Source organism: Arvicanthis niloticus, chromosome 12 (genome assembly GCF_011762505.2).
Source record: "Arvicanthis niloticus isolate mArvNil1 chromosome 12, mArvNil1.pat.X, whole genome shotgun sequence".
NCBI lineage: Eukaryota > Metazoa > Chordata > Mammalia > Rodentia > Muridae > Arvicanthis > Arvicanthis niloticus.
In genome coordinates, this window is record NC_047669.1 from 77378686 (window position 1) to 77403939 (window position 25254).

The 25254-nt window shown below is 41.6% G+C and overlaps 1 protein-coding gene across 1 annotated transcript in view; it reads right to left on the reverse strand.

Moving 5' to 3' along the window:
- Brwd1 (bromodomain and WD repeat domain containing 1) overlaps window positions 1-25254 on the reverse strand; it is a 90714-nt gene that overhangs the window by 27160 nt on the left and 38300 nt on the right. Inside the window, exons 16-29 of the mRNA XM_034514781.2 lie at window positions 24166-24294; window positions 23774-23999; window positions 22040-22228; window positions 19782-19965; window positions 17813-17906; window positions 16341-16472; window positions 10813-10907; window positions 9265-9454; window positions 7171-7296; window positions 6986-7093; window positions 4978-5102; window positions 4056-4138; window positions 2169-2280; window positions 1286-1347 (exon numbers count right to left, since the gene is read on the reverse strand). Coding sequence (XP_034370672.1) covers window positions 1286-1347; window positions 2169-2280; window positions 4056-4138; window positions 4978-5102; window positions 6986-7093; window positions 7171-7296; window positions 9265-9454; window positions 10813-10907; window positions 16341-16472; window positions 17813-17906; window positions 19782-19965; window positions 22040-22228; window positions 23774-23999; window positions 24166-24294 — 1855 coding nt within the window. The remainder of the gene's footprint in view (window positions 1-1285; window positions 1348-2168; window positions 2281-4055; window positions 4139-4977; window positions 5103-6985; window positions 7094-7170; window positions 7297-9264; window positions 9455-10812; window positions 10908-16340; window positions 16473-17812; window positions 17907-19781; window positions 19966-22039; window positions 22229-23773; window positions 24000-24165; window positions 24295-25254) is intronic.

Genomic DNA, 25254 nt, shown 5'->3' on the forward strand with positions numbered 1-25254 from the left:
CTGAACAATTCTTTGTAACACTTCCGAGTCTGAAATTATTTAAAAACAAAGATTTTATAAGTATATTAGGACAGTAATAACAAAAATATATGTTGAGAAAACTATGACACACTGTTACATTTGGGGACACTCTTGAATGAGACAATGGAAAAAAAAACATGACTGTGACTAGAAGACAGTGCCCTGCTACTTTAAGCTACACTTCTATGACGATTAATATGTTGAAAACTGTCAAAGTTAGCCAGCAGCCTTAGTATTAAGGACTAGAGTTTGTTTATATGGCACTGTTACTGGCTCTGAATATACCTTACTAAAAAAGCAGGTACAAATGGCACTTAAGAAGGCTGGCCAGAGAATCCGATTACTTTAGACATGTTATATAAAAGTCTTCAGCATTAAACGCCTCCTTTGCAGAAGTGACACTAAAGCCACTGCTATCAGGGTGAGAGGGACAGAGCTGACACTGGACACTAAGTGCTGGAAGGGACATGATCTACTAATCTTGCCATCTTTACACACAGTACAACGTCTTTTCAGACCGGAACACACTAGCATAAGTTACTAAACTCAAAAGAGTATCACAAGCCAGGTATGCTGGTGCATGCCTTTTAATCCCAGCACTCAGATGGCAGAGGCAGACAGATCTCTGTGAGGTTGAGGCCAGCCAAGTCCAAGATGGCCAGGGCCCTGTTACAGAGAAAACTCCTGCCTTGAAAAACAAACCAAATCACAAGGACAATTACTGATGACTTCATGTTATTAAAAATAGTGAGGTTTTGGAATGACAGGTATCCTTGTTAAATTACTAAGTATTAATAATAAAGTACTGTAAAAATGTCAATAGTAGCTATTCTGTACCACTCAAAAGACAGAGCAGGGAAAAACAATTCAATACAGCCTTCACAAGGGGCAACAGACATCGGCAAACCTGCCCAGAGCAAAGGAAATGAGCTCCAGCTAACACCAGGCCCTTGCAGAAGTAGGGGCAAGACAGGTAGTTCTGGAGAATGGCGAGCACTTCAAAATACATTCCAAGAGCACAGATGGGTGGGCAGACAAGATGGGTGAGTAAAGAGGGGACACATGTGCTTCAGGTAAAGTAGTCACGTGACAGGTGGTGCTAAGATACCCACCTTACAGATGCTAAGACCAAAAGGGACCAAGACAAATAGGCTATCAAATGTTTTCTTCTAGCCAAGTTCTGAAATTGTAACTGACAGCTTCAGTAGATTTATGGACAGTCATAACATGCCCTACTATGTGCACAGTTATGACAAGTGCATACCATTGTCAGGAATTGGTTCCATATCCCATGGGCTAAGCTTTTCAATCTCGGTGTTGTCCCACCTGTTTAAGAAGAACAAAGGAAGCACCGGTTAGCCTTTCCCAAGAACAAACTACATACAGAATAGCAAAGCAACAGATACAGAGGAAATATGCAAGTCATCGGTCTCACTGCAGTAAGTACATGTCCAACATCTGCATCAAAAAGGTTGAAAAAGATACAACAAAAACAAAGTGCTGCCAGCCTGGTGGTACAGTGTGAATGGCAACACTGAGGAAGCAGAGAGCCAGGACAGCCAGGACTACATAATAAAGCCCTATCTCCAAAACATAAAAGCCAAGCGAGACCCAAACCCAAACCCACAAAGTACAAAACCTTACACAAGGGCTAAAAGGATGACCCAAAGGTTAAGGTCACAGGTTGCTCTTCCAGAGGACAAAGACCTAATTCTCAAGCTCCCACATGGCAGCTCACAAATCTCTGTATCTCCAACTGGCCTCCAAGAGTCCCAAGCAAAATGCTGCATACATATGGTACATGCAGGCAAAATACCCACACATAAAAAATAAATTATTACGGTTTTTTTTGTTAGGTTTACAAAAACATCAGAACATCTACGAGATCTTTTCTCAGAATGAAGTAAAAATACACAGGACACTGTGGAAGTGTGAATGTCAGGTTTATATCTATAGCCAGCCAGCAGAACAGTGAAGGTCTTTTGTATGTTACTAATGACACAATATCATTGCTGGGCTGTAAATGACTCAGGAATATTGGACATTCTGGAGCTCAGACGGAATCAATGGCTAAAAATGACACTGGCCTAAAGCATGTTAGTTATGTGGTGATCTGAGACGGTACACAGCATTTTCTATATACAAACCTAACAATGTAACACTGGAAGTGACTGTCAGGATACTGTGGTTGATATGGCTCTTGACTCAACACAGTTCCAAACCACCAAGCATCGTCAATTATAGATCGAAATCTATCACCTATAAGAGAAATTATCAAGTCTGAGGCATGCATTTATAAACATTATATACACCTTTTACCTATGAAATACTGTAATACACAAAGAACAGAAATCAAGCACCAAGTTTAAAAAAATTCAAAATCCTCAGGGTTGAGGGTGTATCACAGGGTTGAGGTGTATCACAGAGGGTGCTGAGGCCCTGTGTTCCACCAGCACATAAGGAGAGGGGAGAGGCTGACGTCACTTCACTACTGCGTGCAGAGGGTTACGTCCCCCTTATACTTACATCTTATTTCTACAAACACAACATAAAGTGTATGCTCTAAATCCTTCAAAAACACAGGAACAACTGAAATCTGGGCCAGTGAGATGGAGTAATGAATGAAGGCAGCACTTGGCTCCATCCTGAAGCCCTGAGCTCAACCTCCAGGCATTCAGGCATGGCCTTCAAAGTCCTCTGACCTCACAGGAGCCCACTTACAAGCACAAAATAAGTAAATTTTAAAAGAAAAAGTTAAAAGTCAAGTCTGAAAATACTCTCAATCATTAAAAATGTATTATTATTTAAAAGAACTACATAGCCACGAATCTATCCTACAGTTTTACAGTAATTCAACAGTAAGAAAGCCAATCTTTCTAACAAGCTTTTGCAGAGGTTCCTCTGCAAATCAAAGAAAGGGTAGAATGGGTTTGGGGTGTAGCTCTGTGTCCTACCATGACACACGCACGCACACACGCACAGTCTAGTTAAGGATCAGTACACACACACACACACACACACACACACACACACACACGCGCGCGTGCGCACACAAGTGCACACACAGATGCACCCACAGAGTCTACTTAAAGGACCAGGTCCTAAAGTCCTACCACTTAACTCTAGTTTATTTTATCAAAAGTAAAATACTGTGGCACTCCACACAATGTTTTTTTCCAGACAAGATTTCTCTGTATAACCCTGACTGTTCAGGAACTTACTCTGTAGACCAAGTTGACCTCAAACTCACAGCTCCATCTGCCTTTGCCTCCCAAGTGCTGAGATCAAGGGTGTGCTCCACCACCACCACCCACATTATACCACAATAATTTCTGTATTTTTCAACCATCAGATTACTTTAAATGGTTTTAAATATTTTAAATTTAAGGTGGTTCTCAACCTTCCAAATGCTACAATCCTTTAGTACAGTTCATGTTGTGGAGACCCCAGCCATGAGATTATTTCTGTTACTACTTAATAATTTTGCTACTGTTACAAACTGTAATGTAAATATCTGATATGCAACCCCAGTGAAAGGACCATTCATCCCCCAGAGGGGTCACAACCCAGAGGTTAGGAAGCAGTTTTAAATCCTATTGAAGTACAAAATAAACAGGTACTACATTAAAGATAATTATACACAGGTAAATGTGGCAAATGCATTTATCACAGCACTCAGGAGGCAGAAGCAAAGGCAGCTGGCTCTGGGAGTTCGAGGTGAGCCAAAGCTACTGTGTCTCTAAAATAATAACAAGACAGTCATTTCTAAACATACACACAATAGGCAGAAGCAATATCATTAGCTAAAAAGTCTACATGGAATAGGTACCAATTAGCACAAGCACTAAGCCGATATATTTAAAGGTCATTTATGCTTCTAGAAATTGACCATAAATCAAAACCATAAATCAAAGTACTCTATGCAAACAGCAACTCAACAGCTTGTAAGACTATATACAACTCAGTAAGGACAGACTTACAAGACTACTCAGTAAGGACAGACTTACAAGACTACTCAGTAAGGACAGACTTACAAGGCTGCCAGTTTCTCTGTCTTGCTTCATCATAAAATTGGCGCAACACAAGAAAATCAATAACATCTGGCATATCATGATATCTAAAAAAAAAAAAAAAAATTAAAAATTACCAGAGTGGAAAGCAGCAATACTCAAAATGCTCGAGTACTATCTGTCATCTCAAACTTCTGTGTGCATGTGCACAGAAGGGGTGGAGTTCAGGGGACAATCTTGGGTATCATTCCCTAAATGCCATCCACCTCATTCTTTTGAGACAGGTCTGTCACTGGTCTGGAATTTGCTTAGCAGGGCAGGCTGGCAAGCCAGTGAGTACCAAGGTATCCACCTATCTCTTTCTGCCCAGTATGGCTGAACTCAAGGGTTTTCTCAAATAAGCCATCTTCCCAGGCATATCTAACCAAATTCATAGCTGAAAAAGGGTGCTAGGGATGACCCTTTTAGTAAAAGTTCTTTTAAGGCAATATAAGGACCAATATAAGTTCAGATTGCCAAGGTTCACACCAGAAGCCAGATGTAAAGGCTAGGAAGGCAGAGACAGCCAGAGAGGTCACTGGTGGGCCAGTCTAACCAAATAGTGAGCTCCATGTTTAGTAGGAGACCCTGTCTTCATTTTCAGTCTACAAAACAGTACCCATACAATGTGCACTGAGATCAGCACACGTAATACTCAACAGCTGTATGTGACGAGAAGCCACCATGTGACAAATTTCCTGCATAGGCTCTTATCCTCTACCTGTTTGGGCACTATGAAAATCCACAGAAGACTCCCTGAGTAAGGGCTGCCTGAACGGACAGCCTGTGCACAGTGATCCACATGCACAAGGCAGCTAAAGGGAAGAGCCTACTGACCAGCAAGATGTACAACTTTACATAACTAATACGATAGAAATTGTACCTACTTATATGTAAAAGTACATACCTAATAGAGAAAGATTTATCTGTCAGTCTGCCAGTTGCTGGATCTATAAATGCTAGCTTGAGGCAACAGAGTGTAGGTGGTCCAACCTCATACCTTAGTCCAACAATTTTGACCAATTCTTGATCCTGTAACAGACATTTATTTAGAAATGTTTTTTAAAGGCAATTTGTCAATACTTTAATTCTCTATGTAGTACTATTAGACTAAGCCAATTCCTACCTTGGAGTCCAAACGCTACATATGTATTTGCCATTGGCTGCCACCATTCCTCCTAATCTCCAGGGTGGCATCTTATACAGAAACATACTCACTAAGCAGTCAGTGTGCTCACTAGAACAGAGGTGTGAAGACTTTCAGAGTGGCACAGGACCAGTACGAAACAAGCAGTGACCAATCTGACATTTTCTTGTCTTTGTTTTTCCATTTATGTGTGTGTGTGTGTGTGTGTGTGTGTGTGTGTGTGTGTGCTCTCTTGTGCTTGGAAACAAGTTCTCTCACCCGCCCTTCCTTAGTTTTTATTCCTTCTTTGAATAAACATCTTTATGCAATTTTGTGTTACACAATAGGATTGATTTTGCTTCATAACTATTTTTTTCCAATTTTTATCTTATGTGTTTTGCCTGCATGTATCTGTGTGACAGCAGGACAGAAAGGCATAAGATTTCAAAACAGCCAAACTCCAGAACTGCTTGAGCATACTTGCCATTCAAGCAATTTAGAAGGTGCAGGAAGGGGAAGTTCAAGGCCTGCCTGAGCTACAAAGATGGTCTTAGGTAGACAAGGAGAAGGACAGAGAAAAAACAATGTCAGAAAATATATAAACAGATCTCAATCCATAACATTTAGCTCACAGCTAGCGTAGGCAGTATCTAAGTGAAGCTTCTCAGAACCCACATTTCCCCCCTTAAATATGCACATCACAGGATCCTTGAACTAAGGAACATGAGTCAGCAATTTAAAAATCTGTACTTATCAACAGCAACTGTCACAAAACCACACACGAGGAAGATGCTCAACAGGCATGAGTGAGGCTGAGGGACTCTTCCACCTCCTCAGCAACATGCTCATGGGTAGTAACTCAACACCACTTACAGCCCTGTACCTTGCTGGGGCAAATGAAGCTGTCCCACCGTGTGGACTGTATGCTTCTGAGTGGCATAATGATGAATATGCAAATACTAACCCACTTATGAGGATGTATTCATATTGCATAGTAAAGACAAAAAAGCCAAAATCACAGAAACAAGGCCATGAAATTTAATACTTAAAATATGTTTTTCAGGACTGGAGATGGCTCAAACGATTAAGAGCACTGACTTGTCTTCCACAGGATCCGGGTTCAATTCCCAGCAACCACATGGCAGCTCACAACTGTCTGTAACTCCAAGATCTATGTCACACAGACATACATGCAGGCAAAACATCAATGTATGTAAAAGAAATTTAAAGTTTTTTTTTTTTCTTCATTTTTCTACCTTACTATATAGAAAAGCATCACAATATAAACACTGCTGATAATCTGGTGATTTTCTGTGCTACCAGACTGCAAACTGCATCCCCTCCCATTTCACGGGAAGTTCCATGCTTCAACAACAGGCGACGCAGGAATACAGCACACTTTAATTTGGCCACTATGATAAGGTATGTGGATCCCATGTAACTCTGTTTGCATGATAACAGGAACTGCCTTCTTCGTGCATTTATGAGCTTTCTACTTCTTGTCTAAAATATCAGAAATAAAACTGGGTATAAACACTTGAAAACCACTTACCTTAAACTCTATTGCCAATTACAACCCTAGAAAGCATGCATGAAACACAATAACCTTATCAAGTGTTTGGATGACAGATCTAAATCTTTGCTATTCGCTAAAATGTGTATTTTCAACAAGAAGATATTACAAACAGACTGGAAACATAGCATTCCCTCCGTTGATAACACGTGGGCGCCTCTCCTTTCTGGCTCTTACTACTATCTGTTCCCTGCACTGATGTTAACATTGACTTACCCTAAGATCCATTTTCCTCCATGGCTCCTTATTAGGGTTCAGTTCATAAATGTTATTTCTTCTGACAGCTTCAATGTAAGCTTCATGACCCTGACGAAAGTACATCACCTGCAAAGGGAGGAGAGAGGTGTTTACTAGAAAACCACTGAGCTTTCATGCGTGCACCCCAAAGGTTCTGTCCTCACCTCATCACCCATCTGAGGAACAAAGGGAGACTTCCGAAGAGTGGTGTCAGTTATCCACACAGGAGGGTGAAACTCATACAAGTGTTCCATACTTGCAAGTTCTGCTGGAGTCATCCTTCGCAAACTCTGCCAAGAAAAAGACAATAAAGCTTGGTAGAAAAGAGGCAACATATACTGCTTAATTAAAAAGCAAACACTTCACTATTCAGAGTACTTTTATTAGGATCAATACACACAGAATTTATTGCTTTTGAAAAAAAAAAATTAGAAATGTGTGTAGATCCAATCCTCCTGTTACCTGCAGCTCCTACAGTTACTGTGGAGATGCCTCGAACAAGCCCAGCACTCCCTCCTCCCCGCACCCTGGGCCCCACTAGAGAAGCTTCCTTCTGAGTGTCTTCTAGGCAAAGCCACTCTGCCCGGACTGCACTATGAGTCTGAACACAGCCTGGTAATAATTAGGAAATCTCCTTTTGTGTCTATGTCTTTTATTTCAACTTGTTTACTGCATGTGTCCATGCATACACCTCCAAATTCAAAGCTAATGCTCTTACCTGCTTATTTAAGTATTCTGAAACAGGTTTTGTTTATCCCAAATTAGCCTCTAACTCAGTATGTGGCTAAGTATGACAAACTGCTCATTTGCCTGCCTTCACCCGACTGCTGAGATTACAGATGAGGATCAGCATCCCTGTCCTACGTGGGCTAGAAATGGAACCTGGGCTTCATGATTGCTAGGTAAACAAGAAACCAACTCAACCACATCCCCAGCCCTACAGATCATCTCCCCTTGATTTAAGGCTCGAGTTAGTGCATCTTCAACACAAGTTCTCCATGTTCTCCATACTTGTTCCTCACTTCTCTTGAGCTCAGGGAAATCAATGAGTCATTCTGCACGTATAATGAACTGAATCAATAGAATGTACGCCTGAGCCACACACGAGGCAGTAAGGAGGACCCCTCGCTTTACTGTTAGACCAGCAGCTCTGAGGAAAGTACAACAGCATGCTACTACACACATGCTGTAAGAACACTGAATAAAAGCGCCAGCTGCAGGGAGAGACACATGGGACAAGGAGTTACGAGCCACAGCCGCATGACTAAGCTTGGGAAGAGCATGGAGCTGTGGGGAGCCCCTGACATCCCCACCATCAGAGCGGTGACTCAGGAGCCAGAGCACTTCTGACCCACCCAAGCAAGAAATAAGAAATGCTTCCTTCTTCCTCCTAAGTGTCAGGGAGACTGTCACAGAGACACAAGATAAACAGAAAGCCTCAGGAGCTTTAAATAACAGGAGCAGCAGGAAACAGTCCCTACTGCACATAATAAAGAAATAAAAGTAGGGCTGTATTCACAGGAAAACATTAAGATAAAGCATAAAAAACAAATATGGCCACAAGAGGTGAGTGGGGGTAGGGCAAACCCTTGACCCCAGCACGCTGAGGTAGAGGCCAGCCAAGTGCCAGGATAGCCAAAGCTACACAGAGAAAAAGAACACTGCTATTGTTGTTGCTGCTGCTGTTGGTTTGTTTGTTTGAGTTTTGGTTTTTCTTCTTTGTTTTTTGGAGGGGGGAAGGGTAGGTAGGAAGAATGACCAAAACCTCTCAAGTCTTCTCTTGACAGCAAACTCAGAACAGTAGGACCTTCCTTCTTCTAACTCCTTTGCAACAGAGCCCTAAAAACCTACTTCTGAAAGACATCAACAATTATAAAAAGAAAAACCTTAAGAACATCTGTTTATGTAAATAAAACTCACTTTCGTGGATACAATCAAGCTCTGAAGAGAACAATTTACAAAGTCATGGGGCTTGTGCACCATACACACTTCACTGAACATCTATGTGCACAGGGTAAGGTCTGAGACCCTGGACTCAATCTCTAAACCAAGAGAAAAGAAAACTAGAGAAAAAGGCAAGAAATGCAAGCATACACACACACACATATATATATATATATGTACATACATATATATGCACATGAATGAATGAACGAACCAGAAAAGAAAGAAACAAACAAAACAAAACAACCCCTTGATGTAGAAAACACTGTATAAAAGCAAAGGATGTATTCTTTTTCTCAGTTTGTTTTTCTTACCTCCCTTTTAGGCTTGCTTTCTTTCCTTCTTTTCTGTCTTCGTTTAGGAGGAGATATGTTCTCCATGGACATTTCATCCTCTGAAGTACTGCAGAATCGAGTGACTCGACGTCGACAGGACATCCTTAAAGGAGGCTGCAAGTTGATCCCTGTGTCAGCGGTCCAATCAGAGTACTGAGATGAAGAGTCACTGTAAGAGGGGAATGCTTTAAGTTTCAAGGACCAGAATTTAAGCACTAATACAAGTTCATAATAGAACCCCAGAGGAATAAGGGGGTGAACATGCGAAGAGGAAGATCAAAGCCTCGGTTTAACTTGAACATCCTGCTTATGCTACCCGCTAAGACCCACAGACTACAGGTCATGACAAAGATGGAGAAAGAAATCTTCACCACCAGCTGCTCTTCCAGAGCTGGGTTCAATTCCCAGCACCTTCTTGGTGGGTCACAACTGTCAGAAACTCCAATTCTAAGCAGTCTGCCTTCTTCTGGCCCTAGGCAACAGACATGCACATAGGACACAGACTACATTCAGGCAAAACACTCACACACATGAGAAACAAAGAACTTTTCACCAACACTGGATAGCGTGTGGAGTGTTTTTGTTTAAACCAACCTAAAGTAAGGAGCTTCTTTCGTTCTGTGGCACTGGATGTCTTACCCATGGCCCTGTGCACACCATGCAAGTGCTCTACCATCAGAGCCACATCTCCAGCCCCTTCTTCTGTCAAGCACCTTTCTTTTAAATGACAGCTGACCAAAGTCAGGCCTATAGCCAAGCAGTAACTTCCTTCTCAGAAAGCAAAGCCTAGTACTGAAAAGCACTACAGAGCCCCCTAAGCAGAGCCCCATCGTCTCCATGACACTGGCAGACACTGATTCATAACTCTACCTGCATCAGAGACCACCACAATGCAGACACCAAGTGAGCATGAAGGAAGCAACTCATGCCAAACAGAAAGCTTCAAGTGAACGCAGGAAAGTAGCAACAGATACAAGTCACAGGAAGGAAAGACTATGGAAGTTCTCACCCACAATGAAGCTTCACTACACAGCAAGGGATCAGGTCCCAGCTGTTGCCACTCTTGGTGGTTTGAACATTCATCTCTCAACATCTTCACAGTGTGATCAGCATTTATGTCATGAGCATTGAAAATTCTTAAGAGAATAATGCATATTCTTGTGCTTTGAGGTACCAGTCACAACGGAGACAAAGCTGAGCCAGAGAGTACCACAGAGAGAGATGGCCTGTGCACTATGGAAATGCAGAAAGCTTCTGGGGATGGCCACGTAGTTTTGTAGAGGGAAGCAACATGAAGATGCAAGCTTACATTCTCATCAGACTGAAACCTGGATCCTAACTAAAGATGTTTACAACAATTAATAATAAATACATGAGAAGGCTGCTCACACACTTGGAATGCTCATTTTAAATGGCCTAAGAATAATTAGTATTAGTATGCTTTACTAAGACAAGGTAAAGCACTGTCAGGTGCAGTGTCCTGTCCAGTCCAGAGCTAGTCTGAGGCAGTGACAGACACTCACGTACCTCAGGCTGTCGCTGTCACTCCCACTCCTTCTGTCACTTCTCCACTCGTCATCTTCTGACGAACAAGAACCTTCACTCTGATCACAAGATGTCTCCTAGATGGTCAAGGAAAAAGAAAATTCTTTATCCTAGAAGCTACATGACACACACAACTGCTACATCATCCCAACAAGACTTGCATACTTAAGGAACTCAAGTAATTAGTAGAAATGCAATGAAGTAAGACCTAGAAAGCAAGGTGCCTTTAATAAACAAACCACATAGGCTTTTGAGAGAAGACAGCATATGTCACGCTGGCCTCCAACTAACTCTGTACTGAAAAATGGCTTTCAACTCCTGACCTTCCTGCGATCACAAGTATGCAACACCAACCCTAGCTTCTAAATCCTTATAATTATCAAGGTATTTCCAAAGAGGACTTGTGAGGCTGACAGCCACCACCCTCAGAACAGACTCGGGCTTTGGATGTTGGTACTAAAGTACACAGGAGCACCTGAATCTGACGCTGTTTTGCTTTTCACCGCCGAGATGAGATGGCCAGTATCTTTTGAAAGTGTGATTTCCTATCTATGTGTCTTTACTAATGAGGTGACTGGTAGATGCTTTCCCATTTTGAAAACTATGGAATGATTTTCTATTATTCCATTTCAACAGCTCTTTATGTACACTGAATGCAAGTTTTTCAAGTATTTTTCCCACTTTGTGGTTTTGTCTATTTATCTCATAACATTAACAGTTATCTAGAACAATTTTGAAATTTCAATTTTGTCAGTTTCCAATTTGACTACTACACATAAAATAACATTGATATCTGGAGACATCTATATATTCTATCTTCAGGTTCCAACAAGTAACATTAAACTCAACATTTACATTCAGTTTGTGACTCACTCTAAGCTGTTATTTGGCAATCAGTGATCCAGGCCTGTACCATCAGAGCCAGACTGAGTGAACCCACGTCAAAGGTAGCTGCAGAATGATTTTGTCCAGTGTGTGTGCCTAGCAAGCACTGAGCTGTCCTGAGAACTGATCTGTTCAAAACAGACCATATTGTTGCCCTGATCTTTCTGTCTGTTCTCCCACCAACACCACTTTCTTGAAAACCACACCTTAAAAAGCCACAATGACAGCCACTATCCATACTTTAATTATGTCCTTCTGCAATCTTGTGTTAGCTGTCCTGGACTTTTCTTCTCTCCATGTAATTTATTTTAAAAGTTTGCCAATATCTTCACAAGTAACTTTATGGGATTTTAACTAGAGTCATGCTGAACACACAGATGACAGAGGACAGAAACATTCTGAAAAGGATCTGAGCCAACAGAGAACATTGAAGCCAACATTGTTGAGAATGCAAATGAGAATGTAAAACGGTGCAGGCACTCTGAAGGACTGTCAGTCTGCCTCAGTGCCAAACAGGTTCTGTTAACATTCTGTCTAAACTCTACCCCCACAGTTACCTGGCTACAGCTAGGTATGCTCCTTCCCACAGTTACCTGGCAATAGCCAGGTAGGCCTGGCCCACTATAAAAGGGGCTGCTTGGCCCCTCCTCCCTTGATCTCTTGCTCTCTTGATCCCTCCCCCCACCCACTTCCTTTCCCCCTCTCTCCATATGGTCATGGCTGGCCTCTACGTCTCTACTCTTTCTCTGCTTTTCTCTGCCTCTACTACCCTCCTTGCTCCCCTCCCCATGCCCATTCTATACCATACTGGTGTGTGACTGGTCCCTCAGGGAGAAGGGATGCCTCAGCATGGGCCCACTGAGACATCCCCTTCCCACATACCTCTCCACACACCCACAGAACATACTGTTTATCTCTTTATCTTTTTATAAACACATCAGGCTCCTCATCCAATCCTTGGTGTTCATAAAACTCCTGAGGTAACAGTTTATGTTCACAACAACTTGCACGCAGATGCTTCTGTCTCCATGTAAACTTGTCAAAATTTGAACATCAAAATATTATATTCAAGCAGTGGAATACTAAAGGGTATTCTGAATGGAATACAGTAAAAATAAATGAGCTGTCAAGCCAGAAGTCATGAAGAATGCATCAGTGTGTGTTACCAAAGGCAAGAGGTCAACCCAAAATGCAATACAATCTATGACTCTTTTAAATGATATCCTGGAAAGCAAGTTAGGGAGAAAAAAAAAGTGCTATGGTAACCAGAGGTGGGGTCCAATGGGCAGAATCGTAGGTGCCTGCCAAAGACCCACGGGAAGAGGGGAAGGGAGAGGTGAAGACACACTAGCAATGGACAATGGTGTATGGAAGGGAGCACAGAAGCCTGCCATCACGGCTGCTATTCAGAAGAAAAATCAACTATTATCAACTCAACTTGAAATAACAATTCAAACTACTAAAAAACAAACTTCATGAGGGATTTGGGGGAAGGGGGGAGGCAGGCATAGGGTTGGGGTTGGTTTGTTTGGTTTAGTTTTTCCATACAGGGTTCCTCTGTCTAACAGACATAGCTGTTATGGAACTTACTCTGTAGACCAGGCTGGCCTCCAACTCAGAGATGAAGATGTATTTTCAAGACCATTAGAAAAGAGGATGTTGGAACATAACATTACGAATTGTTGGAAGGCATGAGACTCAGCAGCAGCTTGGGTGAAAGATTAAATGTCTTAAAATGCCAAGAGACGGGTGACTTCCAACTCACCCTGAACCAGAAGCCTGAAAAGGAAGGCAAAGAGGTCTAACATTCACCAAGGTCATCCATGCCTTTACTCTCAGCACTTGGGAGGCAGAGGCAGGCAGATCTTGAGTTCTAGGCCAGCCTGATCTAGAGAGTTTCATGACAGCCAAAGTCTGTTATACAGAGGAACCTTGTCTTAAAAAACAAAACAAAAAAGCTGACATTCTAAATGAGGTAAAAACAGAACCATGACCCACAGTTCACCTTAACTGACACAGGAACTAGAGAGAATTTTTAAGTAATAAATACTTTATACTCTTCAGAAAGGCTAATGAGGCTTATCAAAAATAACCCCAAATCTTGAAGGGGTTAAAAATATGAACAAAGCAATATAAATAAAGATGAAAAATTACTCTAGATAAAAGTTACACTGGGTTTGATACTAATCAGTGTATATATCTATACACTAAGATATTCCCAATACGGAAGGAGCTGGAAAACAGAAAACTAGTGATAATGTAATAGAACAGGGGGAAATTATTCCAGCCCCAGCAAGCAGCACAACTTGACAGCTTTGGCCACATGGCTCTGGCTTTAGAGTCTGAAACAGAAGGGACTACTGGGACAATTGATGCTGGTTAGCTGGAGCTAAGAAGTTAGAGGTGATTAAGGAGAGATCAGCATCACTGAGGTGAAATCTTCTGGGAAGTGTTTTCTGAGAGCACAAAGAAGCTGTGTTCCAAAGATAGTCAAGGTTGTACACCTTGTGTTGCAGTTGGACTTGGTTTGTGTAGTGACTTCACTCAGGTATTACAGAATTTAAGGCTTGAAGGGATCATGTAAAGCAGCTGAGGCTTGGCACTGTGAGAGGCCATAGTAGGCCATTGGTGAAGGTGCAGCCTCAGTTGCAGTAGATGGGCCAGGACTAAAGGGGTTATGGGCACCATGAAAGAAGCCTATGAGAGGCTATTAGTGAAGCCTAGTTGCAGTAGAAGACCCCAGGGTCTTGGAGATGCCAGTACCATGGGATGACCACCAAGAACAGCAGCAGCAGTGGAGTGGGGTCAACCAGAGCCTAGAGTGCTACAGAGGGCAGAACTGGAAAAGTGACCCAAGCCCTTTGGAGGAGCCCAGAAGATCATGTGAGGATCTCAGACATTGGAACAAGAAGCTGTGAAGTTGCCTTGAATACTCCAAGACGTAAGAGATGTCAGAGCCTTGGGGTATCTGCCGAGGAAAGCTGCTAACACAGAGTGGAACCAGTTTGAGAGAATCAAGTTTGTGGCTGCTGAATTAGATCTACCAACAGCAGTCAACAAGGATGAAAGCAGCTGGACATGTGAAGAGAACTTTGATATTAGACATGGAGATGTGGAGTTTTGAGTTTGCCCAGCTTGTTTTCTGTGTTACTTTGGCCCAGTATTTTTAATTTTATACGTGATTACAGGTAAGAGACTGCATGAAGCTCAGAAGAGACTTTAAAGTTTGGATTTTTAACATTGTCAAGACTATTATAGATTATGGGGACTTTTGAAGTTGGATTAAATGTATTTTGCATTATGCTATGGCTTGGTATGAAGCTCACAGACTCATGTGTGTGAACAAGCCTGTGGGGGCCAGGGAGTTGAATGTGGTGGTTTGAATATGCCTAACCCAGGGGGTGGCACTATTGAGATCTGCTGTCTTCTTGGAGTAGATGTGGCCTTGTTGGAAGAAGTGTGTCCCTGTGGGGGTGAGCTTTGAGACCTTCCTCCTAGCCACATGGGAGTCAGTCTGCTCCTGGCTTCCTTTGGGTGAAGATGTAGAACTCTCAGCTCCTCCAGTGACATGCCTGCCTGGATGCTGCCCTGATTGATATCTGTAACTGAATCTGTAAGCCAGCCCCTAATATATGTTGTACCAAAAAAAAAAAAATATTCCCAATACATGTCTCCTGTGTAAGAGTACTGTTGTTTCGTGTTAAAAAGCACAGACAGAAAAGAGTTTAGGGCAGATTGGGGGAAATGTATACATGGTACTTGCACTGATGATAAAAGTGTTTAGACATTATTGTATTACATGTGCATATGGTATGTGACTATTATGGTGGCAGGTACTAGTCCTCTCAGCAGAAGAATAGAGAAAGGATGGTGAGGCCAGCCTGGCCACTCACCAAGTGCCTGTCTCAAACTTTACAACAGAAATAAACAAACCAGCTCAGAGCTTCACCTGTCACCTCAGACAAAGCACAGGAGAATGGCTCAAGCTCAGGGACACCATGTGTCCCTGCAGACACAGCAAAACCTCATTTCTTTCTCCAACAGCAGAACCAAACTCATGACATGTCATCTTTAGTTCAAAGTAAAGAATTAATTCAGGGCCAGTGAGAATGCTCAGGAGATAAAGGTGCTTGCTATCAGGCATACTGACTCAGTTGGATCCCAGAGCCCGCAGGCCATCAGCAGAGCACTTTCAGCCAGGCTAGAGGCTGATTGCACCAACATACCATGGCATGATAGACCTTCACTCCCACAAAATAAATAAATGTTAAAAAATATATATATATATATATAATTATTATTATTACTATTATTATTATTAATGAATTAAGATAAACTCAGCAGAAGCTGTCAGCACAGGCTGCAAGCATGTGGGAGACAGGAGGCCCTCCCAAGTCCAAGGCCTCTTCCACTTTAGAATACAGGAAGACCCTTCCTCAAGGTCAAGAGGTCAGAAGGGCTGAGGGGTGATCTCCCACAATCTGCCTACCATGCCTAGACCTCTTTAATCCCTAACATACACACACAGAGCATGTGTGTGCACTTGCATGCGCGTGTGTGAGTAGGGGCGAAGGGGGGCAAATCTGTATCAGGTGATCAGGTGACCCCACAGTCTTCCTACTCACGTGTCTAGCAGAGCCAGAAGATTCGTTTCCAGAAGATAACTCAGACTGGCCAGCATTTCTTCTGCTATAATTTGCATATTTACGCCTACATGTCCGTTGTCTAGTCTGGGACACCAAAACCATCGAATTTGACTAAAACACAAAGAAACATGAACATCATCATAAGAAAATGGACACTGTATGGAGTGAACTTTAAATGACTTTAAAGGAGACAAAGATTAAAAATAATTGTGCCATATACTGCTAAGTGAAGTTGGTATTTTTTACTTTTAGTTCCTTAGAAAGCTTCAAAAGGCCACAGTAGCTCACACTCACCATGCTCACACTGCCTTACAGGTTAACATGTTACCATGAATGATATAAAGCTACACTCAACAGGGTGGCAAGGGCTGGATTGTACTCAGTTGGTAAATGTTCAAAGCCAAGTACATCCCTTCAAGTAAGGCTCAGTTCCCAGAATCCCACAGACCTGTGCTGGCACACACCTGTGCAATGCCACCACTCTAAGGATAAAAGCTCGCAGTATCTTTGGCTATGCACTGACTTAAAAAAAATAAACAAAATTCAGAAGCTTAAGATATCACTGGGTGAACATATACAACTCTTCCAAAGGACTAGAGTTTAATTCCCGGCACACATGTCTAGGTAATCCATACCTTCTAGCCTCAACCCACATAGTAAAATAAATCTTGAAAAAAAATTTCCAGGCAGTGTTGGCACATGCCTTCAATCCTAGCACCCAGGAGGCAGAGGCAAGTGGATGTCTCTGAGTTCAAAGCCAGCATAATCTAGAGAGCATGTTCAAGGACAGTCAGGCCCACACTAAGAAACCTTGTCTTGAAAGGAAAAAAAAAAAAAAAAATCAAAAGACAAAAGTTTACCAGAAATTTAAGGTCTTCCTTGGCTACAGAGCTTATTTAAGACAGAGCTCAGCTACATGAGATGCTATGACCTCTACTATGCTCACCAAAGAAGGAGCAATGTCCAGCACCTGAGCTTTAGAGGGACACAAAATATCCTAAGGTCCTGAGGAGGTGCAGAACTGACACTTCAAGAGTGAAGGGACCCACACGGCAGCCATACAAAGGCTACCTCAGAAAGCCAGTCAGCAGCCAAGAAAGGACAGGAGAACATCTTAATGTGCGGTCATTAACTGACAAGGACCCTTTACTGCCACAAGAATGGCACACTAAGAAGTCAACAGTTCAGGGCCATAGTGATCGTGACAGACGGAGGAGCATGCTTTTAATCCCTGAGCACCCAGGAGGCACAGGCAAGCTCACAAAGAAACCCTGTCTTAAAGAAAACAAAACAAAAACTCAACAGTTCTATGTTGGCTCTAAATGCCCAAGAAAAGACTTTAAGCAATAAATATTATACTTTAGAAAGATATTGTTTTTTTTTAATGAATCACAAAAACCACTGAATTTTATGATAATTTTCTCATTCCCAGGAAAGGAGAATCCAGTTACCTCTTGTGGGAGCTGGAAGGTCTTCTTCTTCCTCCCGATCACATACAGATTTCTCTCCTCCTCACCTCTCTCTATGCGAATGTCTTCCAACCTCCTACAAAATTAATCATGTGGTGACAGAGGCTCTTGGACTGAGTGAGGTACACAGTAAACCAACTGCAGCTTTAAAGGCCACGTGGTTCACAGCACTTTAAAGGAACACACAAAGTCATTAAAATGAAAACAACTTCAGCTGTTCCAGCTCCACCATCAGGAGGCTGAAGCAAGAGCAGCAAGCAGCACCTCACTGTGGTCAAGGCACAAGCTACCGCTGAGGTTAGATGAGGAATCCACCTCCAAAAGCACAGCTTACAAGTTTAGATTTTATGTATTTATCTTCTATTTCTTTATTAAAAACAAATATTCATTAATCTGCATTAAGTATAATCCTATTAGAACCAACACAACTAGACAGCCCATTTCACTGCTCCCAAGTGTCTCCCATGATTTTCCAAGATTATACTTCCTTCCTATAAATAAAATAAAAAGCAACATTTTTTTATGCAAAGGAATTCAACCCCATGTTTAGACCTCTCATTTAAACAAAAATAGCAGTGCTATTCATTTCTCTGTCCCCACATCAAATCATTAACACTGTCCAGGAGATGATTAGAATAATTTAAACCTAGGAGCACATTACCATAAGGTTAAAAATGACCTTTGTCCTCACTGTGGAAAAGACTCAGGGTCCCTTGATTCTAATTGAAAACTCTTAGAAACACCTGACTTGATATAAAAGCTCAATGTAGAAGAGGCTGGTATCTCAGCCGTGCTATGTAAGAATATACAAAGAACAAGTATCTCAGCCGTGCTATGTAAGAATACACAAACAACAAAACTGATTTCTATGCAACAACAACAAACAAAAACAAAACCAGGCCGGGGAGTGGCAGCACATGCGTTTTAATCCTAGCACTTGGGAAGCAGAGGCAGCCAGATCTAAGTTCGAGACCAGTCTGGTTTACAGAGTGGGTTCTAGAATAGCTAAGACTATGTAGAGAAACCCTATCTTGGGGAAAGCCCACAATTGTTGTTGGGGGGGCATTTTTACTTCTTATGGGTATGAGTGTTTTGCCTACACTTAAACACGAATGCCACATCTAACCCCCTAGAACTAGAGTTACAGATGGTTGTGAGCCACCATGGGGGTGTTGAGAATCTAACCCAAGTCCTCAAGAAGAGCAGCCAGTGTTCTTAATCAATGAGCAAAATCTTGCCACCCCAAGTTTTGTATTTTTTTAAAAAATCTGAATTAAAACAAAGCCAAAGGAAAAAAGAGAATAAATTATTTTAAAGCTAAAGAAAAAAGAATTGAGATTTTTCCAGGTTTTTTTTTTTTTTTTTTTTTTACAGACCTAGGTTACTACTGGATGATCGAGAATATTAAGAGTAAACCTCTCTTTTAAAAGTATCTATGAGAAGTAAACGACACCACAGCATTGCCACGTAGCCAGTAACTAGCCACAAAACATTAATAACAAAAACATACTAATGCTGTATGTGCCTTACAACATAATTTACAACAGTCTTGCAAAAATCCAAAATGATGCATCTGAGACATCTGGCAATTTCAGCACTGACTACATCTTTGGCTATATGGAAGAACTGCTTATTTTTAAAGATGTGGTAAAGAAAGTAGTTATTGATTTTAGGGACACATGCTAAATTACCTAAAAAGGCACCATCTGTCTGGGAATTTCCAAATGGCACTGAAGGGAAAAGTGTGTCTTCACATATAAGACAGACCCGGCATTGACAAAGTTCACTGCAGTGACAATGCTAGGGACTGATTTTGAAATCTCACAATTAAAACATATCCATTACTGAAATATACCCACATGGTTTATTCCTACATCAAATGAGATCAAAGATGTGTGTAGATAACCACATTAACACATCCTGACAATTAAGAATGGGTCCTTCATCTGACCTGAACATGCCTGGTGGTGCCTCTGGAACAACTACTCTCCGCTTCCAAGCCTGGAGGTCCCGCTCCGTAGCCATCTGACTCCGGGGAGCATTCTGATGCATCTGACGAACACCTTCAACCTGCCCACTCCGACGAAGACCAATGTTTGGAGGAGACTGAATGTCTAAACTCAGTCTTCTAAAACCTAGAAAAATTATCAGAAAGTATTTTTTAAAAATATTTCAAATTATTATGTCATTTAACATACAGTAACAGCACATTCCTTCTACTGGGACACATACTCCAAACCAGAAAGAGGACATGCTAAAAACAGTTTAAAAAAAGAAAATTTTAACACAACTAAAACCACAAAATACTTATCATTAATTGATAAACTGCCACTTGAACTTTTTCTAGACATTATAAAATTATAAAATATACAAATGTATTCCATTGCATCTTTATTTCAAAACACTTTGTCTTTTGGGAAAACCCTTGTTAAGTGTTGGGAGTCAACTTTTAGCAGAAAGTGGCTATCAGCTTTGCAGCCATCTTGAGCCATATACCCTGACATGAGACTTGTTTTACATCAGCCTACAACAGCTGAGCACGCTCTGATAACATCTTGGTTTAGATACCTTGGATGTGTGAGATTAAAGGTGTGACTTAAGAGATCATATTTTAGAGACAAGACCTAAGGGCATGACTTAAAGGTGTGACCAAAAGGCATGGCTTAGAAGTGAGACATATAAAAGGCGAGAGGCAGACAGGAGAGTAGAGAACAATTTGGAGTAACAGAGATTCAGACACTAGGAGTAGGAGTAGACATTAGACACTCGGAGGAGTACAACTAGGAACTAGGAGGAGTACAACTAGGAACTAGGAACTCAAGACTTGGGACTTGGACTAGGAAGAGAGACTGAAGAATAAACGGGATTGAATTACACTCTGTCTGGTCTCCATTCCTTGTGTCCATCTCCTCTCTCTCTCTCTCTCGCTGAACCCTGACCCACAGACCAGAGCGGCAGCTTGGACCAGGAAACAGTGGCCGCCAAGCGTGGAGTGGAGAGCCGTGGAGTTAAGGATAGCCCCCCCCACCCCCAACTGAGACAGCTATATCACAAGAACAATGTTACACTCTAGGCTACCAGGCAGGCAAGTAGCAAACCATCTGAACTCCAGCTTCATGGGATCCTAGACTCTGTGGGCCTTGCACACATACACGCTACACAAACACAGCACAAACATGCACACACTTTCACACAAATACAAAAACTAGTATAATTCTAACAATAAATTTTTTTTATCACCACAAAGAGCTGGAGATGGCTCAGAAGAGCATTTTCTGTTAGTACAAAGGATCTGAGTTCAGTTCCTAACACCTCCATCAGGTGCTCAAACTCCATTAAGTCTAGCTAGCTCTAGGTATCCTCTTCTGGCCCCTCAAGTACTTGGACACAAATGGCAGACACTCAAACACGCGCACGCGCGCACACACACACACGAAGGAGAGATGGTTCAGTGGTTAAGAGCACTTGTACCCAGGTCAGATCCCAGCTCACAATTACCTGCAACTCTAGCACTCTTTTGGCCTAAATGGGTACTCACACATGTGCATACACACACACATGTGCATACACACACACATGTGCATCCATACATGTGCACATAGGTTCCTCCAGAACCAGGTCTGCCTGCATGTCATTGTTTCCTGCCATGTCAATAAGGGACTAAACCTCTGAAACTATAAGCTAGGCTCAATTAAATGTTTTTCTTTATAAAAGTTATAGAAGTCATGGTGTCTCTTCATGGAAATGAAACCCTAACTAAGACACCCCATCAGGGTGTCACTGTGCAGCAGTAACTGCACAGTGACTTGTGTGCTCCTGGGTCTCTGAGCACACAAGATAAAGGAGCACGTCCTAGCTCACCCTCAAACGATGACTTAGTAAGAAAGGAAAGTCTTCACACAATTAGGCTGCACAAAAGATGTGAATGTCAAAGCAAGAGAAAGCTAAAAGTAGTTATCCTTTAAAAATAATGCTGTCTGCTCTCACTTAATATACTCTGAAAACCTACCCCTACAGCTAAAACAGTTGACAGCCTTTCAAAATGCTTAAAAACCTCATATCCAATTATCACTCCATTTTTTTTGAGTAACAAAGCAATTTTCAGAACACTACTTAACTTTTCTTGGGTTGTAAAATGCATGCACCTGGCAATGAAGCCACATCTCTACTCTCATGTTAAATTTAGAACAGGATTTCACTTAAACTCACTCCCTCTTCCAGGTGTTCCTTCCCCATTAGGAAGTCCATTTGCAGTCACATCCTGATCCACTCCCAGTCTCTGGTCTTGTTGCTGTTGCAGCTGCCGAATCATGCCATCAAGGACACTGGACTCTGGGCTTGCATCTCCACTGTCGTTGGTGTGCAGGCTTATAATCTGTTCGATCACCTCTCCATCACCTGCAGAGTCACATATTCATCTGTCATCATGTTACACAAGAAAGAAGCAGAGACACTAGAATACACCAACAGGTGGGTGTGAAGCTCAGTGGGGGAGTGTCTGCCCAGCATGAAGGAGGCCCTGGGCTCCAGGTACCCTAAGCAAAGAAAAACAGAAACAAAGCACTATGGTAAAGTAGTTTTCACGAACTAAGCTATTAGGAAGGTACCCTACACAACAGGTCAGTAACTGATTCAGCAAAAAGACTGCAGTACTAAATCACAAAAAACCTTCACGTCCCCTATGGAGTTTCTGTAACTCTGCACACACTGTGGCCCTTCCTCTGTGCACACTGTGCTGCACTGAGAGCTACTGTCCTGACCTAGTGTCTGGAAAGAGCTCACTACCTGGGTGGCCCTGGAATAGTAACAGTAACCTTTCTTCCAGCTAAATGAAAGAAAATATGGCTTTTGTTTTCCAGCAAAAGACAACCAATCTCTAGGGTATTACAGTATAACTAGTACCAATATTACAGCAAGCACACACTCACTGGACTTTGTATACGGAGTAGTTAGTGGCTTTTATCCCAGCACTCAGGAGGCAGACAGGTGCATCTCTGAATTCGAGGCCAGCCTGATCTACAGAGTGAGTTCTAGGACAGCCAAGGCTATACAGTGAAACTGTGTCTTGAAAAACAAAAACAGAAGAAAAAAATTAAACTGTCTTCATTTTTCAAATAATTCCTTTTCAGAGGTTCATAGTGAGAATTCACAGAAGGGTAAGACCTTATCTCAAAAAGACTGAGGCTGTAGCCCAAAGTGCTTGCTTGCTTGCTTGCTGAACACTCATGAAGAACTCAAGTCAACCCTGAGACTAAAGAAAAATACCAACAACAAAAAGCAGAAAAGTCACAAAAACAGAAAAAACTAACAATTCAAGAATATGACAAGCCCAAATTAAGTTATACACCATATACATAAATTAAAAAAAAATCCTTAAAACTAATAGTAATGATGCTGGAATATAATGGTCACACATTAATACAAACACAAACTATATCTTAAAAACGTATCCTGCAAAATATTAACATTTGGGGCCTTAAAAACATTGTGTGGGCTTGTATTATTCTTTATTTATATGTGTGCTCACAAGCACACACGTAAACACAGAGGCCTACAGAGCCCGAGCGTCAGACCCTGTGGAGCACACACCACAGAGTACATGTGGAAATAAGGATAACTGTTGGTTCTCTTCCTACCGTATGAGCCTTGGGTATCAAATCCAGTTTTATCAGGCTTTATATCAAGGTAAGTACCTTTACCCACTGAAGCATGTCTCCAGCCCTCACTCATCACTAGGCAGAGTGAGTACACAACTGTAATCTCCCACTATTACCACAGAGCTCCAATTTCAAGGCCAGCCTACTCTACACAGGGAGTTACAGAAAAAACAGAAATACATGGCAGAATCCAAAAGACAAACAGAGAGATACACACACACACACACACACACACACACACACACACACACACACACAGAGAGAGAGAGAGAAAATGTGCACTTACTTGTGGCCACATAGCCTAGCTGAGGAACCAAATGTTCATCTGCTGAATTTTCTCGACCTGGTACTAATCTCTGGAACTTGGTTGGATGAGGGTTTCCATCCACATCTACCAAGAACGGTGGAGGCATAAGATGAGGTGCCTGCTGTGTTTGCTCATCTAAGACATAGTTATTGGAATCTCTTATCAGTGGTCGGTAGTCAGTATGGAAAAACATCTGATCAGGAATCTATAAAAGTACAGATCATAGAATGACAGTTTGAGATCTATATTTGTTAAAGACAATAATATTAAAGGTATTTAAAATTAGAAACACCAGGAAATTACATAACTATTTCCAAACTTCCTCCCCCAACTATTCATTTTATATGCTACAAAAAAGCATTAAAAATGACCTTTTCATATGGCTTGCTGCATCCAAAACCAAATATCAGAAGATGCCCGTGAGAATCTGTACAGGCAAAATGCTGTCCGTCCTGTGAAAACTTACAGTCAAACACAGCTCCATGTCCTTGTCCTTCGATCTAGGAAAGCCAGGGAGAAAGAACATGAGGCATTAGTAAGTTGCTTGCTGTAGCTCTATGTATATGACTGCCTGCTTAAGTGCATGCCACGTGTTCACAGGGGCTAACACAGGCCAAAAGGACACGGGACCACCTAGAGCTAGAGGTGCAGGCAGCTGTCAGCACGGCCTCAATACTAGTAAACAGCAAACCCACTCTTCTACAAGACTCCCCAGTTCTCCAGCCACTATGCAAACACTATAAACGGTTTTAGATCCACTTTATCCACATGTGTGTATGTGCTCCATGCTCATGCCTGATTTGTCAGAGGTTAGAAGAAGACACCAAACCTCTACAAATTAATTGATGATTATGAACCTCCATGTGGGTACTGGGACCCAAACCTAAGTCCTTGGCTAAAGCATCAAGTTCTTAACCACTGAGCCATTACTTATTGAGCAAGTAAATTATGCAATAGAGACCTTTTGAAAATGGGTTAAGTACGGTTGGAGAGATGGTTCAGTGGTTAAGAGTATTGACTGCTCTTCCAGAGATATTAAGTTCAATTCTCAGCAACCAAATAGTGGCTCACAACCATCTGCAATGGGATCCGATGCCCTCTTCTGGTGTATCTGAAGACAGCATCAGGATACTCACATACGTATAAATAAATAAATAAATAAATAAATAAATAAATCTTTTTTTAAAAGGAATTCTTTTAAAAAAAAGGCTATGTAACTGTCTAGAATTTGTCCAATGTTTTATTCTTTTTGAACTTTTTACTAAGAGTTAGGGTTTACATCCAGGGCTCTACACACGCTAGGAAAGCATTCTTTCAAATTTACCCAACAGGCCTCTAAATAGAAAAAAATTTTTAAAAATTAAACCACTTATACTATAAATATCTTCAAACATCTAATCTAATCATTAACTCTCAAAATGATCCCATTAAAAAGAAACAACAAAAAACAAACAAAAAAC